The 13,465-nt window shown below is 70.9% G+C and overlaps 2 protein-coding genes across 5 annotated transcripts; both read left to right on the plus strand.

Moving 5' to 3' along the window:
- Positions 1 to 655: 655 nt before the first annotated feature.
- ACBD4 (acyl-CoA binding domain containing 4) lies at positions 656 to 9,043 on the plus strand. Of its 4 annotated transcripts, none has more exons than XM_075443691.1 (10): positions 656 to 796; positions 906 to 1,026; positions 1,127 to 1,211; positions 1,282 to 1,402; positions 3,781 to 3,882; positions 5,013 to 5,119; positions 5,854 to 6,004; positions 7,222 to 7,391; positions 8,573 to 8,617; positions 8,836 to 9,040. In XM_075443691.1, the coding sequence occupies exons 1-10, from the start codon at positions 727 to 729 to the stop codon at positions 8,938 to 8,940; spliced, it is 1,077 nt and encodes a 358-aa protein (XP_075299806.1). In that variant the 5' UTR covers positions 656 to 726; the 3' UTR covers positions 8,941 to 9,040. The 4 variants fall into 4 exon arrangements, with proteins under 4 accessions (XP_075299806.1, XP_075299807.1, XP_075299809.1 ...); XM_075443692.1 differs by having other exon boundaries at positions 667 to 771; positions 1,111 to 1,211; positions 8,836 to 9,043; XM_075443694.1 differs by having other exon boundaries at positions 703 to 785; positions 865 to 1,026; positions 8,836 to 9,039.
- Positions 9,044 to 10,340: 1,297 nt separating this feature from the next.
- HEXIM1 (HEXIM P-TEFb complex subunit 1) lies at positions 10,341 to 11,416 on the plus strand. The gene has a single exon (XM_075443532.1). It carries the CDS (start codon positions 10,504 to 10,506, stop codon positions 11,398 to 11,400), a length of 897 nt encoding a protein of 298 aa, XP_075299647.1. The 5' UTR covers positions 10,341 to 10,503; the 3' UTR covers positions 11,401 to 11,416.
- The last annotated feature ends 2,049 nt before the right edge of the window (positions 11,417 to 13,465 follow it).

Genomic DNA, 13,465 nt, shown 5'->3' on the forward strand with positions numbered 1-13,465 from the left:
TCCCAGTACACCGTCCCAGTGCTCCCAGTGCATTGCTCCCTTGCACTGCCCCGGTGCCTTGGAGCACTGTCCCAGTGCTGTCCCAGTGCTCCCAGTGCACTGGAGCATTGTCCGGGTGCATTGCCCTGTCATGCCATCCCTGCACACCGTCCCAGTGCTCCCAGCGCACTGTCCCAGTGCACTGACCCATTGCACTGTCCCGGTGTACTGTCCCGGTGCGTTGGAGCGCTGTCCCGGTGCTCCCGGCACTCTGTCCCGGTGCACAGTCCCGTTGCACCGTCCCCGTGCACAGCCTTACCGTCGCCGCGCATCGACCCCGCGCTCTGGTGCCGTGTCCCGTTGCAATGTCCCGGTGCCCGGGCTCACGGTCCCGGTGCCCGGTCCCCGTGCCCCGCCCGCCCGGTGCCCGGTGCCCGCCTCGCTGCAGTGCCACACGCTCCCCGCAAGGGGGCGCCGCGGCGGGACCGAGCCCCGCGCTCCCCCGGGGACCGCGCCGCTCTCTCCATCCCTCCGGCAGGGGGCGCGCCCGCCTCGCTTCCCCATTGGCTGCGGCGCGCCGGGAGCGAAGGGGCGGGAAAGGGGCAGCGCGGCCCGTTTCGGAAGCGAGGAGCTGATTGGGCGAGGGGCGGAGGGGCCGATGGAAGGCGGGAGCTGATTGGTCCCGGCGCTCTCCCCTCACGGAGGGAGGCACGCACCGGGGCCGGTGTCGGGGCCGGTGCCGGCGCCATGGAGGAGCCGGGTTGCGGGGCTCAGTTCCGCGCCGCCGTTCAGGTTATCCAAGGGTTGCCCCGGAGCGGTGAGTAGGGGCCGGGAGTGGGGCCGGGGCGCTGCGGCCGCGGCGGCGGCCGCGGCCGCAGCGCCCCGGCCCCGTTCCCGGCTCCGCTGAGGCCGTTGTCGCGTCGCAGGTTCGTACCGGCCCTCCTATGAGGAGATGCTGCGTTTCTACAGCTACTACAAGCAGGCGACGGCGGGGTGCTGCCAAGGCCCCAGGCCTGGTTTCTGGGACCCCATCGGCCGGTACAAGTGGTAAGGCCCCCCCCGGGTTGGGGGGGGGGGGGTGGCGGCCTAATTCGGGTCCGGTTGACCCCCGTTCCCCCCCCTGCCTCACAGCCACTGTGACCCGCAGGGATGCCTGGCACAGCCTGGGGAGGATGTCCAAGGAGGAGGCGATGGCGGCTTACGTGGCCGAGATGAAGAAGGTGGCTCAGAAGGTAACGGGGAGGGGGGGAGAGTGGGCGGGGTGCTCGGTGGGGCCCCGCGGCAAGCTGCGTCCCTCCCCAGATCATTGACACGGTGCCCATGGACGAGACGACAGAGGAGATGTTCGGGCACTTCGAGCCGCTCTACGAGGTGATTCACGACATGCCCCGGCCCCCTGAGGCCTTCTTCAAGAGGAAAGGGGGTGAGTGGGAGCTGCTGTGCCCCGCTTGCGCCCGGTGCATCCCTCACCTCTGTTCCACCCTCTTCTCTGCTGGCATGTCACTCCAGCTGTTCTCTGCGTGCTTCTGTGCCAGTATGGCCATCGCCTCTGAGCTCTGCTCTTCCCCAGAGCACGTCCTTCTGCTGCTCCCCGAGGAGGGGACAGCATGGACGCACCACGTCCCGTCTGACTCCCCTGCCATGGCGCGGCTGCTGCCGAGGCGCTCGCTAGGGTCGCACCAAACAAGCGTCCCTGCAAGTGGCGCGGGTGTCTTCATTCTGGGCTTTCTCTCTGTAAAGCTTTGAGGAGAGGACTTGCGATTTGGCTTCCAAATGCCCCTTGGCCCAGATCCCTGTACATGGCAGAGCAGGGGATCAGCTCCCGTGGAGCGCTGCGGCAGGGAGCCTGTGCTGTCTCTTGGCGCTGGCCCACCTCCAGGCATGGCGGGCTGTGTACAGGGAGTGCAGGTCGTCTGATGTAAACATCTGGGTAGGCCGGCCAGTTTTTGCAGCACAGTGCATGTGGAGAAACTGGGGTTGAGAAACAGGATTACTGGGGCCGCCTTCTGCTAGAGAAGAGTCCCCCCCAGCCCTTTCCATGCCTGTGGCTGCCGCCTCGTGCGGAGAGGTGGCTGGGGACCTGTCCCACCCCCGGAGCAGGGCAGTCCTCGGTGAGGACTGGTGAGAAGTGTCTGAGGGAGCGAGGGGCTGGGCATGGTGGTTCAGAAAGGTGTCGGCTGCCGCGGAGCGAACCTGCCGGCTGCACATCTGGAGGTTTTGGCTGCGCCGCATCTCCAGTAGATGAGCTCAGCAGCAGATCAGCTTTCGGGGTATGTTCACAGCGGGTGTGTAAGCAGTCAGTGGTTTGCTAGTGTCGGAAGAGCGCTGACAAATAGACTCGCTCCCCGCCTGTCCCAGGCATCTGTCCTGTGTCTGACAGCTCCTGTCACCCCCTGCTTCCAACAAGGATGCTGAAAACACGTTGCCTGTAAGGCCTGGCCTCAGGACGGCTGCTCCTTCCTGCAGTACCCAGGCGCTTTCGTTCTCCATTTTGATGCTGAATCCCTTGAAAAGGCAAATAGACTTAATGCTTCTCTGGAACGTGAAAGCTGCGTTCAAACTCCTGGTCGTTACCTGCCTGGGAGCGTCATCCTGCGCTGCATCCCTTAGAAATGGCTTCTGTCGCTTAGATCTAACCCTGGTAGCGTCTGTGGGGCGAATGAGCCCGAGGTGCCTGCAGCGGTGGTTTAAAGCGCTGAACTTCTTAAGCTGTTGAGTCATTTGTGTTAAAGGTTCTCAAACCTGCCTTCAGGTTTTGTGTGATCGCAGCTTTTGTTACCGATAGTCCAGGGGAGAAAGGGGATTTTAGATGCCGCGGCCGGTGAGAGCAGCGTGGCAGGCACAGGGCCCTCGGCGGCTGCAGAGCTTTCAGGGGACAGAGGTGCTGCACGCTGGGAGTCCGGGCAGGTTCGGTTTTGTTTATTTACCAAGTCAGCGCACTGCAAAGTGGCACTTGGAACCCACATCGTGAATAGGTCAGGGTCCCGACAGGTCTCCGCTCAGCGCAGCGTTCACCGGCGCCTTGCGTGTGCTGGCCAAGACCCTGAAGCAGCTGGGAACCGACGACTGAGGCCTTGAGGCGCAGGCCTGGTGCTGCTCTGCCAGCCCCGCGGGGCCGGGGGCCCAGCGCTGGAGCCAGGCGGCGACGCGTGAGGTGACAGGACCCTCCCTGCGCCCACCCGCCCAGGCTCGGGGTCACAGCACCCGCGCTGAGCGGGGACGTGGGGACGGGGACGGTCCCTGAGCAGAGCAGCCCTGCTGCTAAACTGCCGTGCGGGGTGGGGGCAGGGTCCACTCTGGGGGGCTGCTGCCTGCCGAGAGCCCTCGCAGGTGATGGCGGCGTGCGCTGCCGAGACAAGGCTGTCCCCAGCCGGCGCCTCGTGCGTTAGGCTCCGTTCGTTCGCGCGGGTGGGCCCTGTGCCCTGCAAGACGGTGGCCCTCGCCCGTCGGTGTTTACCCAGCCACTGGCCGGCGCTGATCCCTCCGCCTGCTGCCACGGGGGCTCGGGGGACAGGGACTCCCCTGCCACCCCCGGGTGAGCGAGACACTCTGCACGAGGTAGACGCTGCTGATGGCTTGAGTTCGCGGTGATTCCCGGCTGTCGGCAAGCGGAGCCGGCCCCTCTCCGTCTGTGCCTTGTCCGGAGGCTGCCGGCCTGCCTGGCAGCAGGGTGGCCCCGTGCCCGCCTGTCCCCAGCCGTGCCGGCCGGGACGCGGTGCCGAGCCCAGCCCGCAGAGAGCCTGCGCCGCGAGGATCCCCCGCAACGCTGTGATCCTCCTCTGCCCCTTCCCCTCCGTGCAGGCGGTCAGGAGCGGCCGGCCGACCCCAGCCAGGACGACCCGGCGAGCAGCCCGGCTCCGGAGCACCCTGAAGACGCCCTGCCCGGGGAGCAGCGCATGCCAGGTTGGTCTCCCTGGTGTGGCCAGCGCCCGGCAGAGACCCCGTGGAGGAGGCACCGGCGACGGGGCTGGGCCTCCGTCCGCCCGCAGAGCTGTTGGCTGCCAGCACCGCTGGGCAAACCCTGCCGGCGCGTCAGGCGTCACCCGAGTAACGGCGAGCTGGGGCTTTGCGTGGGTCCGGCTCTCAGTGCCGGGGTAACGCTGGGCGTGGTGGTTTGGCGCTGCGTTTCTCTCGCCTGCTCAGGGGGGCCTGATTCTGCGAAACCTCAGTGAGAAGCGAGGCTGTTTCCCTCTGGACTGGGAAAACGTCGCCCTGGAAGGTCCATGGTCCGGGAGGGGGATGTTCTCCCTCGGCTCAAGCCAAGTCCGCCCCTCCCACAGCACCGGGGGCCGCGGTGCCGAGCCCCGGCTCTCCCTGGCCGTGCCGTGGCCAACGCCTTGGTCCTGGCTTTTCTTATACAGCCCCTTGTACGCTCACCCCCCCCCGTGTGCCCCCCCGCGAGGGCACGTGCAGCTGTCCCAGCCCGGAGGGGCCTCTCACTGTGCCCGTCCTCGGGCAGCGTGCTCCGGGTACACGTTCCTCCCCCAAGGAGCATATATGGTCACCGAGCGAGCGCCGGCGTCGCCGCTGTGCCCGTGTGCGCCTGGGCTGGCAGCGTGCGGGGAGCTGGGCAGCGTCTCCGCGGGTGGCAGTTGGCGTTGTGCGAACGGTACCTGCTCCCCACTGGAGCAGCTGGGGCCGTGGGTCCTGCCGCGGGGGCTCCCCACCGTGCCGGGGTTTTGGCCGGCCACCGCCGCAGCCGTCTGCGCAGGCGGGAGCTGCACGTGGGTGGAGAAACCCACCCTGAAATGGCACCGCGTCGGGGCGTGCCCGCCGTGAGCGGGGCTCTGCGACACCGTGGGCAGCGGCAGGGGGAATCTGGTCCTTGGATTGACGGCCCCGATCCGGGGAGCGGTACCAGAGCCAGGTCCTCCCTGCTCTGTGCCTCAGTTTCCCTCTCCCCCTGCCTCCCCCCGTGCACGCAGACGCTGCTGGACCTGTTGCCTTGTGGCTGCTGCTGCCCTCCGGACACGGCCGAAAGGCCTCCCTGCCCCGCCGCGCTGCCGCGGCTGAGCCGTCTGCTTCCCTTCCAGGAGCCGGGCTGGCTCCCGCCGCCGAGGCGCTGGAGCGGAGCCAGGTGACCGGTGACTCCGAGGGGGACGTGTACTGCGACACCCTGGAGCAGATGGAGCTGGAGCAGGTAACGGAGGGCTACGAAGTGCCCGAGTCCTGCCACGCCGCGGCGAAGGCTTTGCCTGCTGCCCGCCCTGCCCTGCCTGTGCCGTACGGGCAAGCTCTCCGCGTCGTCGGCTCCCGCAGCTCCGCTCGCTGCTGCGGCACTGCCACACTGCTGCTTGGCACCACCGTCCTGGGAGCCCAGCGAGACTCCCAGCACCTCCAGGGCCACCCAGCTGCACCCCTCTGTGCTTTGTGTCCCTCTCGGAGCCTGGTCCCCATCACCAAGGGGAGGCTGCGGAGCCTGGCACTGCCCGTGGCCCAACTCGCTGCCGCGGCGCAGCTCCGGTGCGGCACCGGTGGGCTGCCGGGGCTGAGTGGGGCTGGTAGCCCCGAGTGGGGATGGTGCGGGCACCTCGCTTGCTCTCCGCTCCCTGCTGCCCGGCAGCTTGGCTCGGCACTTGGCGTGCTGCGGCGAGGCTCGGCGGATACGGTGGGCAGGGGCGAGGAAGCCGCCCGGCCGCCGTCTCGAGCGTGGGCACCTCATCTCCCTCGGAGGTTCTGCCCTGTCGCCTCCCAAACCGCCTGCTGACTGGTGCTGCCGGAGGGATTCGCTGCGCTCAGCCCCACGCGTGCTCCGCCACCAAAAATGCCGCCGTGGCACAGGGGCACAGACATCACCATTGCCCACCTCTCGCCGGCCGTGCCCCGGGGAGGGGAGCGGGGGTCTCAGCGCCCGTCTTCTCTCCCCTTGCGCAGGCCGGGCAGCCGCTGGGTCTCTCCCCGAACGGTGGCCGGGCCGGGCCTGAGCCCCTGACGCCGCACGGCGCTGGGCAGGGCGAGCGGGGCGAAGGCCGAAGACCGGAGGGGAGGAGCGGTGCTGGCCTCGCAGCCCCTGGCTCCGAGAGAGGTGGGTGCAGCGCTGGGCTCCCGCGCGCCTTCCCGCTGCCCCCTCCCCACCGCCCGGTGACCAGGGGCTGAGTGGCACGGCGAGGGCTGCGCCCGCCAGCAGGGACCAGAGCTTGGCTCCAGCACCCAGGGGTGGGTCGTGGAGTCGCTGCGAGGCGTCCCGGGCGTCCCTTCTCCTCATCCCTCAGTCCCCAAGCCGTTCAGTGTCTTTACCCCTCAAGGACGCGTCCCCTGTGCCACCTGTTTCTTGCAATGGTGCTAAATTGCCTGAATTTGGAGGCGGCTTTGCCGGGTGCTCTCCGGCAGCCGGGTGGGGAACGCGGATCCCTGGCTGCCTGCACCCAGCTCCTGCCAGCGTCTGTGCCCGGTGCCTGTGGGCGTGGGTGGTGCTGGGCGCAGCAGGTGAAGCTGGGCCTGGTGTCCCTGGAGGCCCTGAGCTCTACCGCAGCGGAGAGGGGAGAAGGAGCATCCTGCCAAGCTCTGCAGCCATCCCCAGACACGTCCCAAGGAGTTCTGGTGCCGGGGTGGCATCGCCGCCCTCACCCGTGGGACCGCAGGGCTGGTGCCACCGCCTCACCTGGGCACGGCCCACCTGTCTCACCCTTACCTTCCCCCCGCCAATGTTTCCGCAAACCCTCCCGGGCTGCTTGACCTTGGGAGTTAACTTGTAACGAGGCCGATAAAGCCGGGCTGGGCTGTCACCCCGGGGTGCCGGCGCATGGCGGGGCTGGCAGCGAGCCCCTGCCTGTGCCCGCTGGCAGCGCGGTTCGGCTGGGGGTTTGCCAGCCTAAGGCCAGGTGGGTTTGGGGCCGTTGCTGAGCCCGGGGGGTTGGCGGAGAGGCAGCCGCGCAGGCAAGGCATCCTGCCGCGCGCTGGGTGTCCTGCCTTCGCCGGGTGAAGCGAGGTGTCCAGCGTGTGCCACTGCACCTGCCGCGTCAGCAGGCCGGAGGTCACCCACTGCCACCACCATGGCACTGGGGGGCCTGGGGACGGGCCCAGTGCCGGCTGGTGGAGGGGGATGTGGGCAGCTGGGCTGGGGGCACCCGGCTCTGCCCGGAGCAGCTGCGGCACAGGCACCCGATGAGACCCACGGCTCGCCATGCCAGGCCTGGGCGTCCCCGGGGACGCGAGGCGCTGCCCAGCCTGCCCTGCCCGATCCGGACGGGCTCTGTGCCTGCCCTGCCGCCGCTGAGCAGCGCCCGTCTTCGTGCCCCACAGGTCTGCGGCTCGCCGGGGGGGAGCAGGACGCCGGGAGCGTCCCCGAGCTGGCCGCAGGGCTGCCGGCGGAGCTGGATGCCCTCGTGTCCAGCACGGTGCGAGCCCTGCAGGACGACATGCGGCGAGTGCTGGAGCGCCTGAGCGAGCTGGAGACGCTGGCCGCCGCACAGGTACGCGCCACGCCGCGCAGGCAGCCGCCGCACGCCGACGCTGGCTGGCAGGGCCGCCATGCCCGCACCGGCGTAGGCCAGGCCGGCAGGGCTCGGCTCCGGGCCCTGCGAACGGGCAGCCTGGGGTGGCTGAAGGGACCTCGGGGTTCGGTGATGCAACCCCAACGGGGCAGAGGGTGCTGCTGCTGTGATCCGCCCCGGGGGGCAGGCAGGGAGCCAGGGGGCACGCAGGGAGCTGGGGGGGCAGGCAGGGAGCCGGGGGGTGGAGGCAGGGAGCCGGGGGGACAGGCAGGGAGCCGGGGGGGGGCAGGCAGGGAGCTGGGGGGGCAGGCAGGGATCTGGAGGGCAGGCAGGGATCTGGAGGGCAGGCAGGGAGCCAGGGGGCAGGCAGGGAGCTGGGGGGGCAGGCAGGGAGCCGGGGGGTGGAGGCAGGGAGCCGGGGGGACAGGCAGGGAGCCGGGGGGGGGCAGGCAGGGAGCTGGGGGGGCAGGCAGGGATCTGGAGGGCAGGCAGGGAGCCGGGGGGGGCAGGCAGGGAGCTGGGGGGCAGGCAAGGAGCTGGGGGGTGGAGGCAGGGATCGGGGGGAGCAGGCAGGGAGCTGGGGGGTGGAGGCAGGGATCGGGGGGGGGCAGGCAGGGAGCCGGGGGGCAGGCAGGGAGCGGGGGGGGCAGGCAGGGATCGGGGGGGGCAGGCAGGGAGCTGGGGGGGTAGGCAGAGAGCGGGGGGGTCAGGCAGGGAGCCGGGGGGGGGCAGGCAGGGAGCGGGGGGGGCAGGCAGGGAGCTGGGGGGCAGGCAGGGAGAGGGGGGGTTAGGCAGGGAGCCGGGGGGGGCAGGCAGGGAGCCGGGGGGGCAGGCAGGGATCGGGGGGGGCAGGCAGGGAGCTGGGGGGTGGAGGCAGGGATCAGGGAGGCAGGCAGGGATCGGGGGGGCAGGCAGGGAGCTGGGGGGGCAGGCAGGGAGCTGGGGGGGCAGGCAGGGATCAGGGAGGCAGGCAGTGAGCTGGGGGGGCAGGCAGGGATCTGGAGGGCAGGCAGGGATCGGGGGGGGCAGGCAGGGATCGGGGGGGCAGGCAGGGAGCTGCTGCCCCCGTCATTCCCATTGCCCCTGCGGTCCCTGCCCAGTCCCCCCTCCCTCGGGGGCCGGAGGGGGGGCCCCGCACCCACAACCCTCTCCTCTCGCAGGGGGACGCAGCAGGGAGCGACCCCGGCCCGGCGCTGGCCCCGCAGGTGAGCCGGAGCCGGAGGGGGCTCTGGGGGGGGGGTCCCTTGGCTGGGGAGCGGGTGACACCCCCGGGTGCCAGGGACGTGGGTGCTGATGCCGGGTGTCCCTGGGGTGACGGGCGTGACACGGCCCGTGGCCCGCGGCTGCACAGCTGGGGGGTGCGGGGGGGGCTCGGTGCCAGGGTGACACCGGCGTCCTCCTCCCCTCCCGGTTCCTTCGCCAGGCCCCGCGGCCGCTGGCCGTCTCCCCGCGCACCCTGCTCTTCCTCGTCGCTTGGCCCTTCGTCACCCAGTGGCTGCTGCGCCGCTGGCAGGGCAAGAGGAGGTGACGGCCGCGACCCTCCCCCCCCGCCACCGCTCCCTCGCCGCCGGGGGTCTCTGCGGGCCGGGACCCCCCCAGGCGTGGGCCCGCACCGCGCTCCGGGCCCCGCAGCACCGCGGGGGGGGGGGGGCGGGGGGGGGGATCCCCGCGCAGGAGCGGGCCTCTCCCCCCCCGCACACCCCCGCCATTAAAGCTGTCTTTTGAGCCCGGCTCTGGCTGCTGCTGCCCGCGGGGGGGGGGGAACTGGACACAGCGGGGGGAGGGAGGGGAATCCGGCAGGCCCAGGGCTCCGGTGCCCCCCGCCCCGCGTGGGGTGCCCGGCCGCGCTGCCCGACACGGCCCCCCCAAGCCCAGGGTGAGCCCACGGTACCCCCCCCCCCCCCCCACCCGGGACGGAGCCCCCATGGCCGTGGGACGCCTAGGGCTGCCCCCCCCCTCCCGCCACAGCTCCCTCGGGCCCAGCCCCCCCCCCCCGCCCCCCCGTGAGGCCGCGGGATCGGGGTGGGGGGGAACGGACACCGCCACTGCGGGGGATGGGGGGGGGTAGGGCCAGGCTCCGGGCCGCTCTGCCCCCCCTTTCTGCCCCTCCCCTTCCCCCCCCCGGACGCGGGCGGACCCAGTCGTCCGGGAGCGCAGCTCCGCGCCGCCCCTTGGAAAAAGGGACGCGGTGCCTTTAAGGCGGGACTTCTTTCCGCTCGGGTTTGTTTACAACTCCCTCCGCGCGGTGAGGCCTCCGCACCCAGCGCAGCCCCGGGGTTCCTCCGCCCGCCCCCCCCCCCCCCCCCCCCCCGGGGCCTCCCCGCCGCCCGGGCCGGTGCAGCCCCTCCCGCCGGGGACCGGGCCGGGGGCCGAGGCGGGTCCACAGACCAGCCCGCCGCCTCCTCCGCCGCCCGGGGACTCCTTTCGGGCCGTCCCACCGGAGGGGGGGGGGGGCGCTGCCCTCGGCGCGGCCCTGAAGGTCGCCGGGCGCCCGCGGCCCCGCGCACGGGGGCGCCCCTCCGCGCGTGGTACGGCCCAGCCCCGCCCCCCGCCCCTCCGCGCATTGGCGGTGCCGCGGCACGAGTGGCGTCCCGCGCGGCCAATCGCGGCCTCCCTCCCGCGGCGGCCGGGGGGGCGGGGCCAGGCGGACTTTCCCCGCTCTCCGCGCCCGCCGATTGGCCGCGGGTCGGCACCGCCCCCGCGCGGGGAGCCGTGGCGGCGGCGGCGGGCGCGCGGCGCGGGGCGGGGCACTGCGGGTGCGGGCGTGCGGCGGGGCGGGGCGGGCAGCGCGCCTGCGCGGGGGCGGGGCGGGGCGCGCGCGGGTACATAAGGCGGGGCGGCGGGCGGGGAGCGGCAGTCGGGAGCGGGCGGCGGCGGTGGCGGGTGGGAGTGCGGGGCGAGGGGAGGCGGCGGCGGGAGGCGGTGGCGCGTGCCATGCGCGCGGGGGGGCGGGCCCGGCGGCGTTAACCCCTCGGCGGCCGGCGGCGACCCCCGGGGCCATGTCCCAGGCGGCCTGAGGCGGGGGGAGCGGGGGCAGCCCCATGCGGCGCCGGTAGCGCCGGGCCCTGAGGCAGCAGCGCAGCCGAGCGCCATGGCCGACGAGGCGCCCGCCGAGCCGGGGCCGCAGCCCCAGCGCGAACCGGAGCCCGAGCCGCGGCCAGAGCCCGAGCCCGAGGCGGCGGACGAGGAGGCGGCGCGGCTGCCGGCCCCGGTGCCGCAGGAGGAGCAGGAGGAGGCGGCGGCGGCAGCAGGCGGCGCCGAGGGGCGGCCGGCGGCGGGCGGAGCGGCGCGGCCCGGGCTGGGCCCGCGGTACCGGGCGGCCGTGGGCCGCGCCGAGGAGTGGCCGGCGAAGAAGAAGCATCGGCGGCGGCCCTCGAAGAAGAAGCGGCGCTGGAAGCCCTACTCGAAGCTGAGCTGGGAGGAGAAGCAGCAGTTCGACGAGCGGCAGAGCCTCCGCGCCTCCCGGCTGCGCGCCGAGATGTTCGCCAAGGGGCAGCCGGTGGCCCCCTACAACACGACGCAGTTCCTGATGGAGGACCACGACCAGGAGGAGCCCGACCTGAAGACGGGGCTGTACCCGCGGCGGGCGGCCGCCAAGGCGGAGGACACGAGCGAGGAGGATTTCCTGGAGGAGGCGGCGGAGGAGGAGGACGGGGGCAGCGACGGGATGGGGGGGGACGGCAGCGAGTTTCTGCAGCGGGACTTCTCGGAGACGTACGAGCGGTACCATGTGGAGAGCCTGCAGAACATGAGCAAGCAGGAGCTGGTGAAGGAGTACCTGGAGCTGGAGAAGTGCCTCTCCCGCATGGAGGAGGAGAACAACCGGCTGCGGCTGGAGGGGAAGAAGCACGGCGGGGGGGGGGAGGAGGCGGCGCGGCTGCGGCAGCTGGAGCTGGAGGTGGACAGGTTGCGGGCCGAGAACCTGCGGCTGCTGCGGGAGCGGGACCGGCCCGCGCCGGAGAAGGGACCCTGCAAGCCGGGGGAGTGACCTGGGGAGGGGCTTTTTACGGGGGGGGGGGGGGGGGGCACAGTCGCTGCGGGGGCGCCGCGGACCCTGAGGGGGGGGGGGGGCGAGGCCGCTCCCCTCCCCCTCTTTAGGTGGCTGTGGCGGGGGGGTGGGGGGGGGTCGGTGTATCGGTGATATTCGGTTGATTTTATTTTAAATGTTTCTTTTGTGTCTAAACCAAAAAAAAAAAAAAAAAAAAAAAATCCCCAGGAAAGCTGTAAATTGGCCAAAACTGACTATAAAAAAAAAATTATAGAGGTCTAATAAATTTAATTACTTGTAACTGTAACGGTTCTGGTGTGATTTCTGGAAAATCTTCCAAAGGGCGTTCCGGAGGGGAACACCTCGGGAATTATTTTGATGCTGTTCGAGCTGCTCCGTGGTGGTGTTTGGTTAAAATGAGCTGGAATTCCCCACTTTGCCCTTTTTTTTGTTACACACACCCCCCCCCCCCATTTTAAATTCTGCTGCTGCTCTGTCAGCTGCAGGCGTTGCCGTGATCCCAGCCCGGGGGTCGCTGGGTGCTGCCGACACCTCCTGGGTGCAGGAACAAGCTGAAGGCTCGCTGGAACCGAACTCTGCTTCCCCCCAGGGCTGGAGGAGGCCGGGTCGGTGAACTGGAATCTGGGCAAAAACTGCCGGAAAATGGACTTCAAGCTACAAGTGAGGGGGGGGGAAACTTCTGGAGCAGCTCAGGGAAAAGTTTTGGTCGTCAGCACTTGGCCTCCGAAATGGCTGACGAGGAGGGAGCGGGGCAAGGCGACGGCCGAACCTCCCCGTGCCCCGCTGCCGCACCTGAGAGCGGCCGGAGGAGGGAAAAGCAGCAGCTCCAGGGGGCTGCAGGGGACTTTTTTGGGGAAAACGGGTAAATTAAAGGGTAAGGTAATGGAGGGGCCCGAGCCTGCTCTGGGCTGTGCCGAGGCGTAATCGAAGGGGGTAGGGGTCGAAGTGGGGCGTGGGTGTCAGTGGAATTGTACCTGGGGAGCCGGGGGACCACGAAAACCGGGGAGGGGGAGGCAAAGGCATGGGGGTGGGCACCCAGGCGGGGGCATCTGAAATTGGGGCTCGAAGGATCACGCCGGATTTTTAACCAGAGTCTGGCAAAAAAACAATCTGCTCCGGGGCCTGGGCTGGCGTCGCCGCTCGGCTCCGGCGGGGAAGGACGGGAACCCTTTGAGGGCTGGAGAGCGCGGCAGCCGCCCGCGCTGCCATGACATCACCGGGCAGAGCCCGCGCCCGGTGCGGCGGCGGAGGGCGGCAGCACCGAGCCAGGCCGGCGGCGAGCGCGTCGGCATCGCGCTGGCCGCGACGGAGCGGCACCGAGCCCACCTCGCTCGTCCCGGGAGCTGCTTTCTGCAGTTTTATCCCCCCCAGGAGCGAGTCCCTCTCCGGAGCCGTGCTGCCCGCGGGTTTCATTTTCTCCGGGCACGGGACAAGCGCAGGCGCGTGTCCGATGGCGACGCCGCCGGCCGCGGTGCTGCGCGGCACCAGTACCACGCAGCGCAGGTCCCAGCGCCAACAGCGGAACATCAGGACACGTGGGCAGGCGCAGGCAGCGCGACGGCTGGGGCCGCGCTCGGCGCACCCGCGGGGTTTGCCCTCAGCCACTGTCCCTGAACCTGTCCCCTTCACTCCTGGGAATAAAGCGTTGAGCTGCAACTGCTTTACGAAACAGAACTTTAAAAAAAAATAATCCTGAAAGTACCGTAACGGTAACTCTCCAACCCGCTCTGGCTCCACCAACTCTTCCCACTTCGTTTTGTTTTAACGAAGACGAGTGTCGACGGGAGCCGGGTCACCCCGCTGCCGCAGGTGCGGACGCGCGGCACGGCTCCTCGCGGAGGCTCCCTCCAGCGCCCGCGTCCAAACCCCCCGGCAGACGCGGACTGACGGCGTGCGGGGACCTGTGAAAGCCCCGCACGCATCAGTGACGGACGGGGAGCTCGTCCCCGCGCCGCGGCCCCGGCCGAGGGCAGAGCTCGCCCGCCTGAGCCCCCCTGCCGGCTCCGGAGCCCGGCCGAGGGGACGCGCTCCACTGCAGCCCGGC

Source organism: Opisthocomus hoazin, chromosome 26 (assembly GCF_030867145.1).
Source record: "Opisthocomus hoazin isolate bOpiHoa1 chromosome 26, bOpiHoa1.hap1, whole genome shotgun sequence".
NCBI classification, from domain to species: Eukaryota; Metazoa; Chordata; class Aves; order Opisthocomiformes; family Opisthocomidae; genus Opisthocomus; species Opisthocomus hoazin.